This window comes from Myotis yumanensis, unplaced genomic scaffold, assembly GCF_028538775.1.
Source record: "Myotis yumanensis isolate MYYU_CA2020_CCGP unplaced genomic scaffold, mMyoYum1.0.hap1 SCAF_3, whole genome shotgun sequence".
Classification (NCBI taxonomy): domain Eukaryota; kingdom Metazoa; phylum Chordata; class Mammalia; order Chiroptera; family Vespertilionidae; genus Myotis; species Myotis yumanensis.
The window spans coordinates 198,571,431-198,585,909 of NW_027223754.1; the positions used below are offsets into that span (position 1 = coordinate 198,571,431).

General features: G+C 43.8%; 1 protein-coding gene across 2 annotated transcripts in view; it reads left to right on the forward strand.

Annotated features, from left to right (window-relative positions):
• The first annotated feature begins 1,542 nt into the window (after positions 1-1,542).
• Positions 1,543-14,479, forward strand: part of SLC17A8 (solute carrier family 17 member 8) — a 31,778-nt gene continuing 18,841 nt past the window's right edge. For both annotated transcript variants that reach the window (XM_070407940.1, XM_070407941.1), the window contains exons 1-3: positions 1,543-1,770; positions 6,243-6,495; positions 12,493-12,611. In XM_070407940.1, the coding sequence (XP_070264041.1) occupies positions 1,670-1,770; positions 6,243-6,495; positions 12,493-12,611 (473 nt within the window). In that variant the 5' untranslated portion in view covers positions 1,543-1,669. The remainder of the gene's footprint in view (positions 1,771-6,242; positions 6,496-12,492; positions 12,612-14,479) is intronic.

Sequence of the window (14,479 nt, forward strand, 5' to 3'; positions counted from 1 at the left end):
AGTTGGCTGGAGCCAGGCTGTTTGGATCTGAAACCTGGCAAGTCTAACCTCTCTTAGCTCTAGTTTCCCGTCAGTAAAGTTGGGGAAAATAAATTACTAAGCGCAAAGCAGTGTTAGGAGGATTATGACAATACATAAAGAGTGTTTATTAACATGGAGTTTGGACCAGAGAGCTCAATAAATATTGGCCATAATAATAATAGTTTTTATTGGTAGTAGTATTTAATCTACCAAGCATCCAGCTCTGGTTTAGATCAATTTAATTAAATCTTGGAGAAGGATTTGACCGTGGCGTGCAGAGGGCAGCAGCTGGTCCTGGGGAACCTGAGACCCATAGCTTGGGGGTCATCGGGCATGTGGAGGTGGGAGCACTGGAGCCTTGAGACAAGGCCATTTCTTCATGGCAGCATCGTTTATGGAGGCATCACCCTGCCACCCATACATGTGTGAGCAACGCGTGATATTTATGCTACACACTACATGCCAGATCCTATGGGGCAGAGGAGGGCGAACCTTGTCCACGAGGGTTTCTGGAGGAGGTGATGCCTCACTGAGACTTAAGAATCCCTTGACGTTACCCAGATGTGGGGTGAGGAGAGCTTCCCAGGCAGAGAGGACAGCTTGAGCAAACCCCAGGGTCGATAGGGAGCTTGCTGAATTCAGTGAAGTGCTGATATGAAGAACGGAGTGACAGGAATCAAGGCTGGGGTCCCCCATGGAGGGCCTTGTGTGCTGTGGTAAAGAACTTGGGTTTATCTCGGGGACAGTGCTGCCCAGTAAAGTGTTCTAAGCTGGTCCAAGAGCCGCTCTGGTGTCTTCAATCAGACGTACCCAGTGGCACCGTTGCGCCACACCTGGAGAGATCCTGCTCCGTCGACGAGGAGCGCACAAACGCCCTCCTAGATGTCCTGGCAAGTGTTTTGCATTTAGCCTCCTCAAGAACAACTGTTCCTGCAAGGACCACATGCAAGGACAGTGGCTGAAACACTGTCTCCTGGCTCCCTCGAGGGGCTCAGAGGCATAATGTGGTGGCCGGGAGCCCGCCTGCAGGGCCAGATCTCGGAAAAGCAGAGGACTTGTCAATGTTCCATCCACTCCATCCTGGGTGCCTGCTGGGCTGAGAGCCCATTCATAAGCCCCAGCTGTGGGGGCAGGTATTGTGCTCGTTACTATAGCATCACCTTGGAAAGGATCACTCAGCGATCACAGCCAAGCAGGAGGAGGCGGAGGGGGATGTGGTCAGAAGCAGCAGGAGGGGCGGGAGACACACCACAGAGGCGGTGGCTGGCCTCGCTGGTCTGGGAACACCTTGCGGGCTGGAGCCCACCCCGCCTCTCCAGCTGCGGCCCTAGGGAGGGAGCCAGGCTGCTCTCAGCTTGAGACAGCCCCACAGCTGCTGCGGAGCTGGGAGCTTGGCAAGGGGCTGGGTTCCCAACCAGACTCCCTCCGCCTGGCCTCTTCTTTTGGGGGGTGGGTGTGGAGGGTGTTGCCTCAACTTGAAAGATCCGGGCCGAGTTTCCTCTCCTTGGTTTTAAGAAGTGACCTCCATGAGAACTGACTTCAGAGTGTCCATCCAGGAAGGCAGAGCGGTCCCCACGCTGGAAATGAGGGAGGATGACAGTTTCTGAGACTGACTGTTAAACGGCTCCGAGGGGTCCCCCCATTCAAAATGCCTTTCAAAGCATTGGATACCTTCAAAGAAAAAATTCTGAAGCCTGGAAAGGAAGGAGTGAAGAATGCCGTGGGAGATTCGTTGGGGATGTTACAAAGGTAAAGTTGGAATGCAAACTTCAGGTTTATTTCTGAGCATTGCCAATGCTTAAGGGATTTTGCTTAATGTTTTTAAAGCCATGTTTTTAATTAGGAGAAGGTGGGTCCGATTCGATGGCTCTGGTGCCCCTTCCAGCTCCAGCAGACTGTGCCTGGGGAGGGAAAGATGCATCCGAAGTATAGGGTTCTGCTTATACAGCAGGATTAGCACTTACTGGACGTGGTGATTTATATAGCGTGTGTTTGGCACGGAATTAGGAAAGACTTAGGGAAATGACACTTCATATTAATTCTATAGGAATGAAAAATATGGTTATGCTTGGAGCTGAAATAATTTTTAAGATTTTTTTCACTGTAAATGAAAATAAGATATTTGCAAATTGTTTAGCTTGTCATATAAACTATATAAAGTGGTTCCTGGTTGTGTGAAAGAGAAGTGTAGTTATACAATAATTTGAAGAAGGTAACTTAAGAAATTAGTATTCTTTAAAGCAGAAAGTCTCACATGATTCCAGTGGAAAATGTTAAGTACTATCATTGAATTAAATGTTTTGGTCCAAACAAACAAACAAACAAATATTTAAAAAATTAAAATATATTATTATTGAAAGGAGAGTTTACTATAAGTGAATGAATTGATGTGACATTTTAATTTGTGTTTTTTAAAAATAGACATAGTAAGTGCCTTCCTAGGTTTTTATTCATGAATTAGTAAGCAGTCCTCATGTACAAGGTAAAATGACTCCCTTAATCTCTCTGATATAAATAAATGTGAAAAATATCCTTGCTAAGATTTTTATGTGTTTGAATGATTATTTCTAATCGTGGTAAGTGAAAAATGTCACCTGGTATCTCTTTTAACTTTTCTATGTTATCTCTTAAATTTAAAAACATTAGCATGTAACTTGTCTAAGCACACTGAGTTTCATTTCACTTGTGTTTTATAACACAGGGGCTCCTGTGAGTGTTACACTTTTTATTGTGTCACTCTTTTTCAAAAAAGCATATATATATATACATATATATATACACACACACACATATTAATTTCAGAGAGGAAGGGAGTGGGAGAGAGAGAGAGAGAAACACCAATGATGAGAGAGAATCATTGATTGGCTGCCTCCTCCAGGCCCCACACTGGGGATCAAACCCACACCCTGGGCACGTGCCCTGTCCAGGAATCAAACTGTGACCTCCTGGTTCATAGGTTGATGCTCAACCATTGAGCCACACCAGCTGGGCTATTGTATCACTCTTGATGAGCTTTCATAGTCAGAGAACTGGGTTGGGCACCTTATTAATTTAATGATTAAAAACAAAAAGCTTCCAATCAGACCCCATTATCACCTATAGATGAAAACCTAGTTTAGTGAAACCATGAGAAACCTGCCAAACACAGGCCATGATTGAAATAACCCGTTCTTTTAAGAGTGTTTTGTCCTTCCTGTTGAGCTCCCCCTGCAGTAACACCTTGTCATGGTGGAGTTCATTCGATGAAAAATGCAGACAGGATGCACGGTGGCTTCACTGGCATAGTCACCTGATGACAAAGGAATCTGACAAAGTCAGGAAGGAAAACCATGACTTTGGACCATGGTCACCATTTACAATCACCAGACTCTCTGTCTTGGCTTATAAAATACTTGGCAAAGAGTCCTTAGGAATTTTCTTTTCCAACTTTAATTGTTATTTTGAAATTCTGTTGGTTTTCTTTTTTTTTTTTTTTCAATAAGAGACTTCTCTTCGGAGCAGGTTTTGCTGTTTGAGTGGATGAGCCGCTTAAAAATCCTTTTGTTTACCAGCTGGTTTACTTAGGCATATAACAAAATTACTAATTTCCAAGTTGTGCGACCTCAACCTAGAACCGAGCTCTGTGTTTCGGACTCTGAACAGTTTTCTTGGAACAATCACAGCCCCTGTGCTTGGGATAGAGAGTGCACTAAATGCACCCTGGATGTGAGCATTGCCCTCACAATTGTAGGACGACTTTAGCCGAAATAGAGACAAATTCGGATCCCTTTTTTCAGTGATCCCTACAGGGGAATTACTGGCCTAGGAAGGAAACAAAGGCATTAATGGACCAGGGGTCTGAGTTGTTGCTCCGCTCTAGGGGTCTTTGAGCTGGGCTCCAGAATTAGGGCTCCTCCAGCGAGACCAGCTCTGCCACGCACTTGGTGTTAACCTCGGGTCTGAAAGATAATTACATATAAAATGTTTTGCCCAGAGCCTGGCATCTAATAGTGGACATTCCCTCCCTTGTTGATTTTTCACATTAAGCCAGTGGACAGAATCCAATGTAAAAAAAAAAAAATCACAAAGCATGATTTCCTGTTGTGTAAGGGACAAGGATAAGAACATTTGGAAGTTAGAAATACCGACTTTCTAACTTAGCATGCAAGGTGCATTGTAGATGTCCGTTAATGTTTGAGACTGAGAACGTCATCTAAGTGGAATTCGTGAGTTCCTCTTGAACCACAGAGAGTTGCTCACGGTCAAGGGCGTGGCAGGTGCACAGGGAAGTGTTTGAAGTTCCCACGTGAGGCTGATACAGCCAGGCACTGGTGGGCTTCCTTGAGAGCAGTCATTGATGAGAAGCAGCTGGCCAACTTCATCAGCTAACGGGACAATAATATTTTAGAAGTGTGGGAAGAAAGATGATGCACTCACTTATTGTCCAGTATTGGAACACATGGCATAGAAGGCATCAACTTGGGAAATTAATGTCCAGAAATTGATAGGCAAATTTGTCCAACTTAAATGACAATATGGGTGTCCTCTATTTATGTGTAATAAATGATAATAGCAAACACAATGGTCCAACTACTATGAACTTATTTAGTTTTTTTTTTAAAACATATTTTATTGATTTTTTTACAGAGAGGAAGGGAGAGGGACAGAGAGTTAGAAACATCAGTGAGAGAGAATCATCAATCAGCTGCCTCCTGCACACCCCCTACTGGGGATGTGCCTGCAACCAAGGTACATGGCCTTGACCAGAATCAAACCTGGGACCCTTCAGTCCACAGGCTGACGCTCTATCCACTGAGGCAAACGGGCCAGGGCCTGAACTTATTTAGTTTTAGCAGTGCTTTGAGGTAGGGCCAATTACAATCACAGTTTTACAGATGAGGAAGCTGAGGAACAGAGAGGTTAAGTAAGTTGCCCAAGGTCACACAGCTTATAAGTGGCAGAGGCAGCTTTCAGACCAGACGTTCTCTGCCCACCATCGTCAGTCATGACACTATGCTACCTCTCTAACGAACTACCTTTGCTCTTCCCACTTGCTGTCTTGAAATTTAACCACTCATTTAAGTTTAGGGAGTTATTTGGGCCACAATGTAGCCAGCAACCTCTGCATCTTCAGGCAAGTGTGGGCTTTTCTCCTGATCCGTGGTAGTACTGAAGACTTTCCCCAAGGGAGACTTCGGGGGATTCTGCTCTCCTTGTAAGTACTTATATTTTCGCTTTAAAGAGGTGGAACCAATACTTTCCAAGCAGAAGTGGCCACTTGTGCAGGTCCAGAGGGTTCCGAGGAATTTAGGGTATTGGATGTTCAAGTGCATCTATCTCCTAACCCAAGTCTCAGATACCCTTTCATCCAGGTTCTCAGGATACCATTTCTTATCAGGATCTCAGCTTTGGTGTAAGAGACCTACCTAAGCTCAGAATTCCACCTTCTCTGGAGTTCTGCTGTTTTGTTTTGTTTTTTTTTCAGAAAAGGAAGCTTTTGTTTTAGAATAATTTTAGACTCACAGAAACATTGCAGAGATAGTACAGAGATGTTGTATATACTCCTGACTTGGTTTCCACTGACGTTCACAGCTTCCATTACTATGGCACATTTATCAAAACGAAGGCACCATCATGGATGAATTACTAATTACACTCCACACTGTATTAAAGTTTCATTACTCTTTCCACTGATGTCAATTTTCCTGTTCCCGGATCCAATGCAGATACCACACTGCACTTAATCGTCTTGTCCCCATCGTCTCCTCTGATCTGTGACTGTGTCTCAGCCTATTCCTGCTTTCCATGACTTGGACGGTTTTGAGGAACACTGACTGGGGATTTTGTAGACAGGCCCTCAGTTTGGGAAATCCAGTGAAGCACATTGTTGGAGACACAGTCTCTGGTCTTGGGCCCGCATCCCATTTCGGATGACTTAGTTTCCTCATCTATAAAATGGCAAGATAACACTCCCTACTTCGTGGGGTGGTGATGCGATTGCAATGACCTAATGCCTATCAACGGGCAACACAGGATCCAGAATATCGGTCATTTTAACCTTTACAATGTATTTTAGTAAGAACAGTGATGATGGTAACAATAACAACATTAAAAAATGCAGGCTGCACCCTACTTTGTGTTTCCCTTCTCCCCTCTTGGGACACTTTTTTCTTTGTGAATAGTGCATTTTGTTTTTCTCTATTCCTGACCTTTCTTCTCTGCCCATGCCTTTTCCACTGCAGAAAAATCGATGGGACCAACGAGGAAGCAAATGACATTGAGCTGAATGAGGAAGGAAGGCCAGTGCAGACGTCCAGGCAGAGCACCCCGCTCTGCGACTGCCAGTGCTGTGGCGTCCCCAAGCGGTACATCATTGCCATCATGAGCGGGCTGGGATTCTGCATTTCCTTCGGGATTCGGTGCAACCTCGGGGTTGCCATCGTGGAAATGGTCAACAACAGCACCATCTACGTTGATGGAAAACCGGAAATTCAGGTCAGGGTCAGTCTACGGTGGGAGCTCTTTTGGCCAAAGCTGTGCAAATATTTTGCTACGTGAAAGAAAGCACTGCATCTCGTTCATTGATGTGACAGAAGTGTAGAGTGGCTACCATGTGCCGGGCACCATGCAAGGTGATTAGATGCTGAACAGCGCAGCCTGGGCCCTGGTTCTCACAGAGACAGACAAGCAAGTGATTACAATTCGGGGATCTAGGTGCTATGTTGGAGTGTTCAGAAGGGTCGGGATCACGCAGGGGAGGGGACCTAGTACAGACTTTGATATTGTGAACGAATTCCCAGAGAAAGTGATGGCTGGAGCTGAAGGATGAGGAAGAATTTGACAAAGAGGGTTTTGGTGGGGGAGAAAGAAGAATCTTTGAAGAAAAGGAACATCATATGTCCAAGTCTGTAGGGGGAGGGGAGGGGAAGAGAGAGAGAGAGAGAGAGAGAGAGAGAGAATGACGAGTTTAGAACTGAGCTGAGATAGGAGTTCATCTTTTCCGTGTCATGCTTGGCAGCCTGGTGAAGACTTATGAGCCTTATGAACCGTTTGTCAAAAATAATGTTTTAAATTCTTAAAACTAAATATATGAGATTACAAAGGAAACTAATGTTAAAATACAGATATCAAAATCTTTGAAAATAAAATTTGCAATACAGAAACCTATGAGCTTCTTTATGAACACATCAGATGACAAAATCTAGCAATGGGTCTAAAAATCAGTGTACTTTTGAATTTGAACTATAAACAGTAGTTTGAGATAGTGGCAACAATTGCCATGCAGATGTGAACATATCGATAATTCCCACTAGTAATAGAGTCATAGGTACTGAGAATACGACTGTGGTTTGTTGCCCACATTCATAATTGCAGAAAATGCCAAATTTCAGTTAGCAGTTAGTAGAAATAAAGATGCCGATTTCTTCCCCATCCAGTTCACAGATCCCCATTCACAGATTCCAGGGTGAGAACCGCATAGGAGAGTAGATTGGGGGTGAGCATCAGGAGATGGAGGCAGCAAGGGAAAAGGGGTCAGGTCATGTCAAGCCTGGTAAACCGTGTAGGAAGTCACAGATGGGCTTTAAGGAGAGGCGATGCTGTCAGATTTGTGCTCCAGAATGATCACTGTTTAGCCAGTGGTCAGGGTGGGTTGGATTTGACGTGAGTGGAAGCAGGAGGCCCAGTTCCAGGCTGTTGTAGTCACAAGCGAGCATACTCTGATGTGACTTCAATAGTATTGTTTTTATGAATCACCGGAAAGTCAAAAATCTCCTTTGTTTATTTTTATTTTATTTTATCTTTATTGCTGAAAGTATTTCAGATGTCTCCCCCTTCCCCCCATTGACTCCCTCCACCTGCCCACCCCCCAAGGCCTTCACCACAGTATTCTCTATGTCCATGGGTTATGCATATATGCATATAAGTTCATTGGTTAATATCTTAAATGGGAGGCCTAAAGAATCATTGAAAAAAGATGAAAATGTATGCCCAACAGATACCCAATAAATACACGTTTCCTTGTATTGAGCCCATGCATTGGAATGACTGGTGGAAATCCATCCATTCGTGGAGAGGCATCTAACAGTTGGCAACACATTTAGACCAGAGTTTCCCACACTGGTGTCTGGCCAGTCAGTGTTCTGTAGGCTGTGCTGCGAAGAAGGCGCTGCTGTGTGACCTGACAGCCTTCACTGTGCTGTGTTCTATGGGGAGCTCCCCAGGGGGCCGTGGAATGCGGTATTTCCCAGACACGATTGCAGAACGCCCTCCTTCATGCCGAATCTATTAGCATTACCCGGACCAGTTCCTGCCAAGCACTGATTTGGGAAAAGTTGATTTCAATCCATTAAAAAGAAGCCTTTAGTTGGTCTGCAGGCTTCTTTTTTGAATTTTAATTGAACTTATTGGGATGACATTGATGTATTATGTTGTGTGTTCACCACCCAATGTGAATTGTCCTTCTGTCACCATTTATCCCCCATTTACCGCTCATAGCTTCCCCACCCCCTTTCCCTCTGGTAATCATCGTACTGTCTGTGTCTGTGAGTTTTCATGTTTGTTGGTTTAATCATCTCACCTTTTTCACCCCAACCCCACTCCCTTCTGACAGCTGTCAGTCTGTTCTCTGTGTCTATGAGTCTGTTTCTATTTTGTTCATTAGAGTCCACATATTAGAGAAATCATATGGTACTTGTCTTTCTCTGACTGGCTCATTCCACTTAGCATAATGCTCTCCAGGTCCATTCATGCACCGCGAGTCCTTTTCTAAGAGATTCTTCTGCTAGAAGAAAAGAGCTCCACGGAGATTCTTCTAACTCTCCCCTTTGATGTCACAGCTAAACCTGTTCTAAAGGATATCCTTGTTTATTTTCATTGGGGGGTTGGAGGCAGGCAGTCGAGGTGTAGGGAGCATGTCATACGTTTTAAAAATAAAGAGTAGTGAACATTAGTGAGCTTTCAGATGTGTACCACATGCATTCTCCCAGCCTTTTGTGAGCAAGGCCAGCTAATTAAACCCTGTGTGCTGAGGTCCAGATCACAATGTGAGGCTGGTGTCCCTTTGTTTGCTGCCTGAGACGATATGCCTAGGTCAACAGAGTCCGCTGTGAGGCACGTGGAAAAGACGTTTTGATAAACCCAAGGACCAATGCTGGTGTACAATGCTGGTGTGTGCTCTGTAGTTTCTATGGTTTTGCCCTCTAGAGCAGCGGTTCTCAACCTGTGGGTCACGACCCCTTTGGCCTAAGACCATCGGAAAACACATATATAATTACATATTGTTTTTGTGATTAATCACTATACTTTAATTATGTTCAATTTGTAACAATGAAAATACATCCTGCATATCAGATATTTACATTATGATTCATAACAGTAGCAAAATTACAGTTATGAAGCAGCAACGAAAATAATTTGTTGGTTGGGGGTCACCACAACATGAGGAACTGTATTAAAGGGTCGTGGCATTAGGAAGGTTGAGAACCACTGCTCTAAAGTCTTAGAGAAACTGATTAAGATCTAAAATATACTTGACGTCATTTCCACTGGCCGCAAAAGTAGAAGTTGAGTAGCATTTCGAAGCTCTAACCAACTCTCATCTGTAGTAGGCCGTTTCTCTCTTATCCAAACAGAACAGAGCTTAGATATCAGCTCATTGTTCAACCTGATGCCAAAGCTATTCCACTAATTGTATTAATAAAGGCCATGAATGGCTGGTAATTTTGTTTGATTTTTCCTTTTGGGGGCGGGGGGAATCTAGATATTTTGCACAGAGATCACTTTAAATCCTCATTTTCAAAAGCGTGAGAGACTTCAGCAGTATGAACAGATAGGTCTTGCAAATATGTGGTATATATTCCACTGCTGGTATGAAAGGTCATTTTAGCTGATGTGTGAATAATCATTTGCAGTTCCAAAATTATGAGTTTTAAAGCGTGTGAATCTACTATATGGTAGGCAATAAATGACGGAAGCTTGAGAAACGGTGATTATTTCTCATTACCCTCAGGAAAAGTCTAGACGCCTTCCCATGAATCATGAGCTCTGTAAGGTTTAGAGCAGTGGTTCTCAACCTTCTGGCCCTTTAAATACAGTTCCTCATGTTGTGGCCCCAACCATAAAATTATTTTCGTTGCTACTTCATAACTGTATTGTTGCTACTGTTATGAATCGTAATGTAAATATCTGATATGCAGGATGGTCTTAGGCAACCCCTGTGAAGGGTCGTTCGACTGCCAAAGGGGTCGCGGCCCACAGGTTGAGAACCGCTGGTTTAGAGGCTGGCCAGACCAGATTTCAAACTTGACTCTTGTTTATTGGCTCTGAGGCCTTGAGCAAGTTGCCCTTGTGTCCTGGTAAGGGTTTGCTAGTTACAAAAGAATAGAAATTCAGTGAAACCGGTTCGAGTCAAAAAGGGAATTATGAGAGGCTATCAGGGATCTCATGAAAGTGGAGGGCAGAGAGCAGAGCTGCTGTGTAAGTTTGTCCGGTCTGTGCCCTGGACAGGGGGGCCCAGCCTGTGGTGGGACTGAAATCCAGGCTGTTCTCCACTGTGAGGCGGAAAGGAGTCTTTATGTAATTGTTTCCAAGGCGTGAACAGAGGCCCCGCCAGGAAGACAGAGCGGAGCTGGACCTCCTGGGAGCCAGGAACCCCGTAGCTAAGGCCTCCAGCGTGCTCCCTCCTCATGGTCTCTCCTCTGCTTCTCTCTGAATTTGCTCCATCCTCGGGTTCTCTCCATGGACTGTTTTCTTGCCTTTTCTATGGTTTCTCACTGCTCTCCAAAGCTGAATTCCTTGAGCCTTGGCCTTGCCACGGAGGTGACTTACTAGTAACTGTCCCTGACTCCAGTGGGACTTGTTTCAGTTCAGTGCTATTTAACTAGAATCTCTGGGTTCAGATTGGAGAGGGAGGGACATATGGAGGGAGAGAGGGAGGGAGCTAGAGATAGATAGATAGATAGATAGATAGATAGGAAAAAAAAACACAGAGAGAAACAGAGGCTATCTGGCTGAGTCAAGCCTTATCCGTCTCTATTCAGATGTCCATTTAGCAGGGGAGAGGCGCAGGGTGCTGAGAGGCAGGGAGAATCCTCTTGGAAGGAATTGGTAGTTACAGAATAGTCATGGAGATGTAAAGTATGGCTTAGGGCAGTGGTTGGCAAACTCGTTAGTCAACAGAGCCAAATATCAACAGTACAACAATTGAAATTTCTTTTGAGAGCCAAATTTTTTAAACTTAAACTATATAGGTGGGTACATTGTTATTAACTTAATTAGGGTACTCCTAAGGCTTAGTAAGAGCCACACTCAAGGGGCCAAAGAGCCGCATGTGGCTTGCGAGCCAGTTTCCCTGGGCCCGACCACGGGCTTAGGGAATATAGTCAATAATAATGTATTTGTCTGGGGCCAGCTGGAAATATTGGGGGGAGAGGGGCATTTTGTAAAGTATATGATTCTCTAGCCACTATTCTGTACAACTGAAATTAATACAAAATAATATTGAATGTAAACTGTAATTGAAAAAGTAAAAATGTGAGCAGGAAGATATAATTATTTGCTAACTTTCATTTCCCTTATTATGAAATGGGGATAAAAAAACCTACTTTGTAGATCAAATTTGGTACTAATATATTAAGTACCTATATTCGTTTCCTAAGACTGCCAGAATAAATGACCACAAACAGGGTGGCTTAAAACAAGGGAAATGGTTTCTCTCACAGTTGTGGAGACCAGAAGTCCAAAATCAAGGTGTCTGCAGGGCGGTGCTCTCTCTGAAGCCTCTATGGGAGGACCCTTCCCGGCCTCTCCCAGCTTCTGGTGGCTCCAGGCATTCCTTGGCTCTGGGCAGCCTCGCTCCAGTCTCTTCCTGTCTTCACATGGCCTTTTCCTGTCTGTCTCAGGTCTCCTTTCTCTTATAAGGATGCTTGTCATAGGATTTAGGGCCCAGCTGGATAATCCAGGAAAACTCATCTCCAGATCCTTACCTTTATCACGCCAGCAAAACCCTTTTCCCAATAAGACAGCATTCATAGGTTCCAGGGATTTTGTGTGTCTGCCTCTTGGGGACCATGTTTACAGCCTAACACAGTGCCTGACACAGTGCTTGGCTTATGCTAATGGTTCATACTGGAGGTTATTATGATTCTAAGGGGGCTCAGATAAATGGTATATATGCATGTATATAATAATATATGATGGTGTATATATTTGGCATATATAATATATATGGTATATATAGGTATCTACATATATATATCATGTATACATATGTGTAAATTCATACAGTCTCTCACTACAAGCTGAACTCCCTGAGAGTAGCTACTTTGTTGTGATCACTGCTATATCCTAAGCACACAAGGGCCCTCCATAAATAATTATTGAATAAGCAAAAGAAAGAAGGAACTCGTGGGGTTATTATGTAGGATCCTCAGTGAAAAATGGCGGGCAAGTGTTTTCTTACAAACATAACTGTATCTGATTTCTCATTTTCAGATAGCACAGTTTAACTGGGATCCAGAGACGGTGGGCTTTATCCATGGCTCTTTTTTCTGGGGTTATATTGTGACCCAAATTCCAGGTGGTTTCATTTCAAACAAGTTTGCTGCTAACAGGTAAGATAAACCGATATGACATGAGTGCTGCACAGATCATAACAGGCTTTGCACTTCTACCAAGTCTGCAGAGCTGGCTCTCAAGGTGGGGGTACAGAGTGAAAGACAGGAGCCATTCCAACAGAGGTGACTCGCAGATATCAATCCCATATGATCCCGTTCTTCAGAATCTCTTTTTATTGAATCTCATTTATCTTGCAATACTTCAAGTGATTATGTAGTAAAAAAAATTGACTTTGAGTCACTCACTTGGTGCCCTCTACTGAGTCACCTCCCCTCCATCTCTGCGCCTCAGTTTCCACACCTGTGAAATGGAGCATGGGTTAGATTGTGTTTGGGTTCCCTTTGACCCGTGAAATTCTGTGATCCTGTGTAAATATCGTCATGTACCCTACAGGTTTTGTAATGTGAGTAGGGACTAGCCTCTAGATTGTAAGATGTCTTTAATGCCCTTGATATTCAATAGCAGGTGTTTGAACAACTAAAAGTAACCAAGCGGTGCCATGAGAAGCAGTGAGTTCTGTTACTGAAGGGATTCCAGCAGAAGAGGATGGCCACTGGGAGGCGAGGGAGGATGTATATGTACCAGAAGGGAGCGTGCTGAATGCCCCAGGCCCCTTCCAATTGTGTGTCCTGTGTGACTTCATGTACATGGATTTTGTGAAATATGCATTTTATAAAGCAGTGTGTTTCAAATTCTAAAACACAACTCTTTAGATCGGTGGTTCTCAACCTTGGCTGCACATTAGAATCACCTGGGAATCTTTTTAAAATCCTGATTTCTGGGCCTCATCCTCCAGAAATTCTGTTTCTTTGTTACTAATGTTGTGGCCCCACCCCATAACAAAGAAACAGAATTTCCGGAGGATAAGGCCCAGAAATCAGGATTTTAAAAAGATTCCCAGGTGATTCTAATGTGCAGCCAAGGTTGAGAACCACTGCTTTAGATAGTAATAAAATCAATATAATAATTTACCAATGAGCATTTTCTAAAGAGAGAGAGAGAGAGAGAGATAGAGAGAGAGAGAGAAGATAATTAAGTAGAAGAAAGTAGCATAAAATATCTTAGTTCATTGCACATTTAAGTTTTGGTTTTTAAAACTTGTTTTGGCTACATTTGTGTGTATGAATATGTATTAGGTTGCAGTAGAAAATATATTTTGTTTTATGGGCCAAGGTAAAAACAAGTTTGAAAGTCACTATCATAGAATCTAAATATATATAAGCAAGACTGTATTTACTTACGTTCTTGTCTAATTTGTGTCCCTTTTTATTGTCACTTACCTATTATACTCTTTTTAAAAAGTGATAAAATACTGGCTCCTATGATCCCTGGGGTTACTGCTCATATTTCTGCCCTAAAATAAATCATACATAATTTCCCAGCCTATAAAATGGGCTGAAGCATCATTAACAGGTGTAAGAAAGGAAGAAACTGCTGTCTGCTTTCTTCCACGCTGGTCAAAGCAGGGAGGAGAAGGCAAGTGGCACAGGGCAGAGAGTCGGGGGCTGAGACAGGTACACAGCCTGTCTTGTGCTTGGCTGGTCCCACGTCACGGCATGCTTCTCAGATCGTCTGTATCCCCTCCTGGTAACATGAGAGCAGAATTGTGCAGCAGGAGACACCATCCAAATGTGCACAAGTCACCAGCTATTGGTCAGAATGGGTCCGCTGTGTGGAACCAAGCAGAGTGGTGGGTCTCCAGCAAGCCCACCACATGCGGGTCAGTCTCCAGCATCAGGACCTCATCCAGGCAGGACATCCTTGTATTGCTAAACACATGCCCCTGATTGGTCCGGGGATTGGAGCTTGGGAATCAAAGCAGCCAGTGCCGGGGTTCTTGTTCCAGCATCTAGAAGGGTTCAGC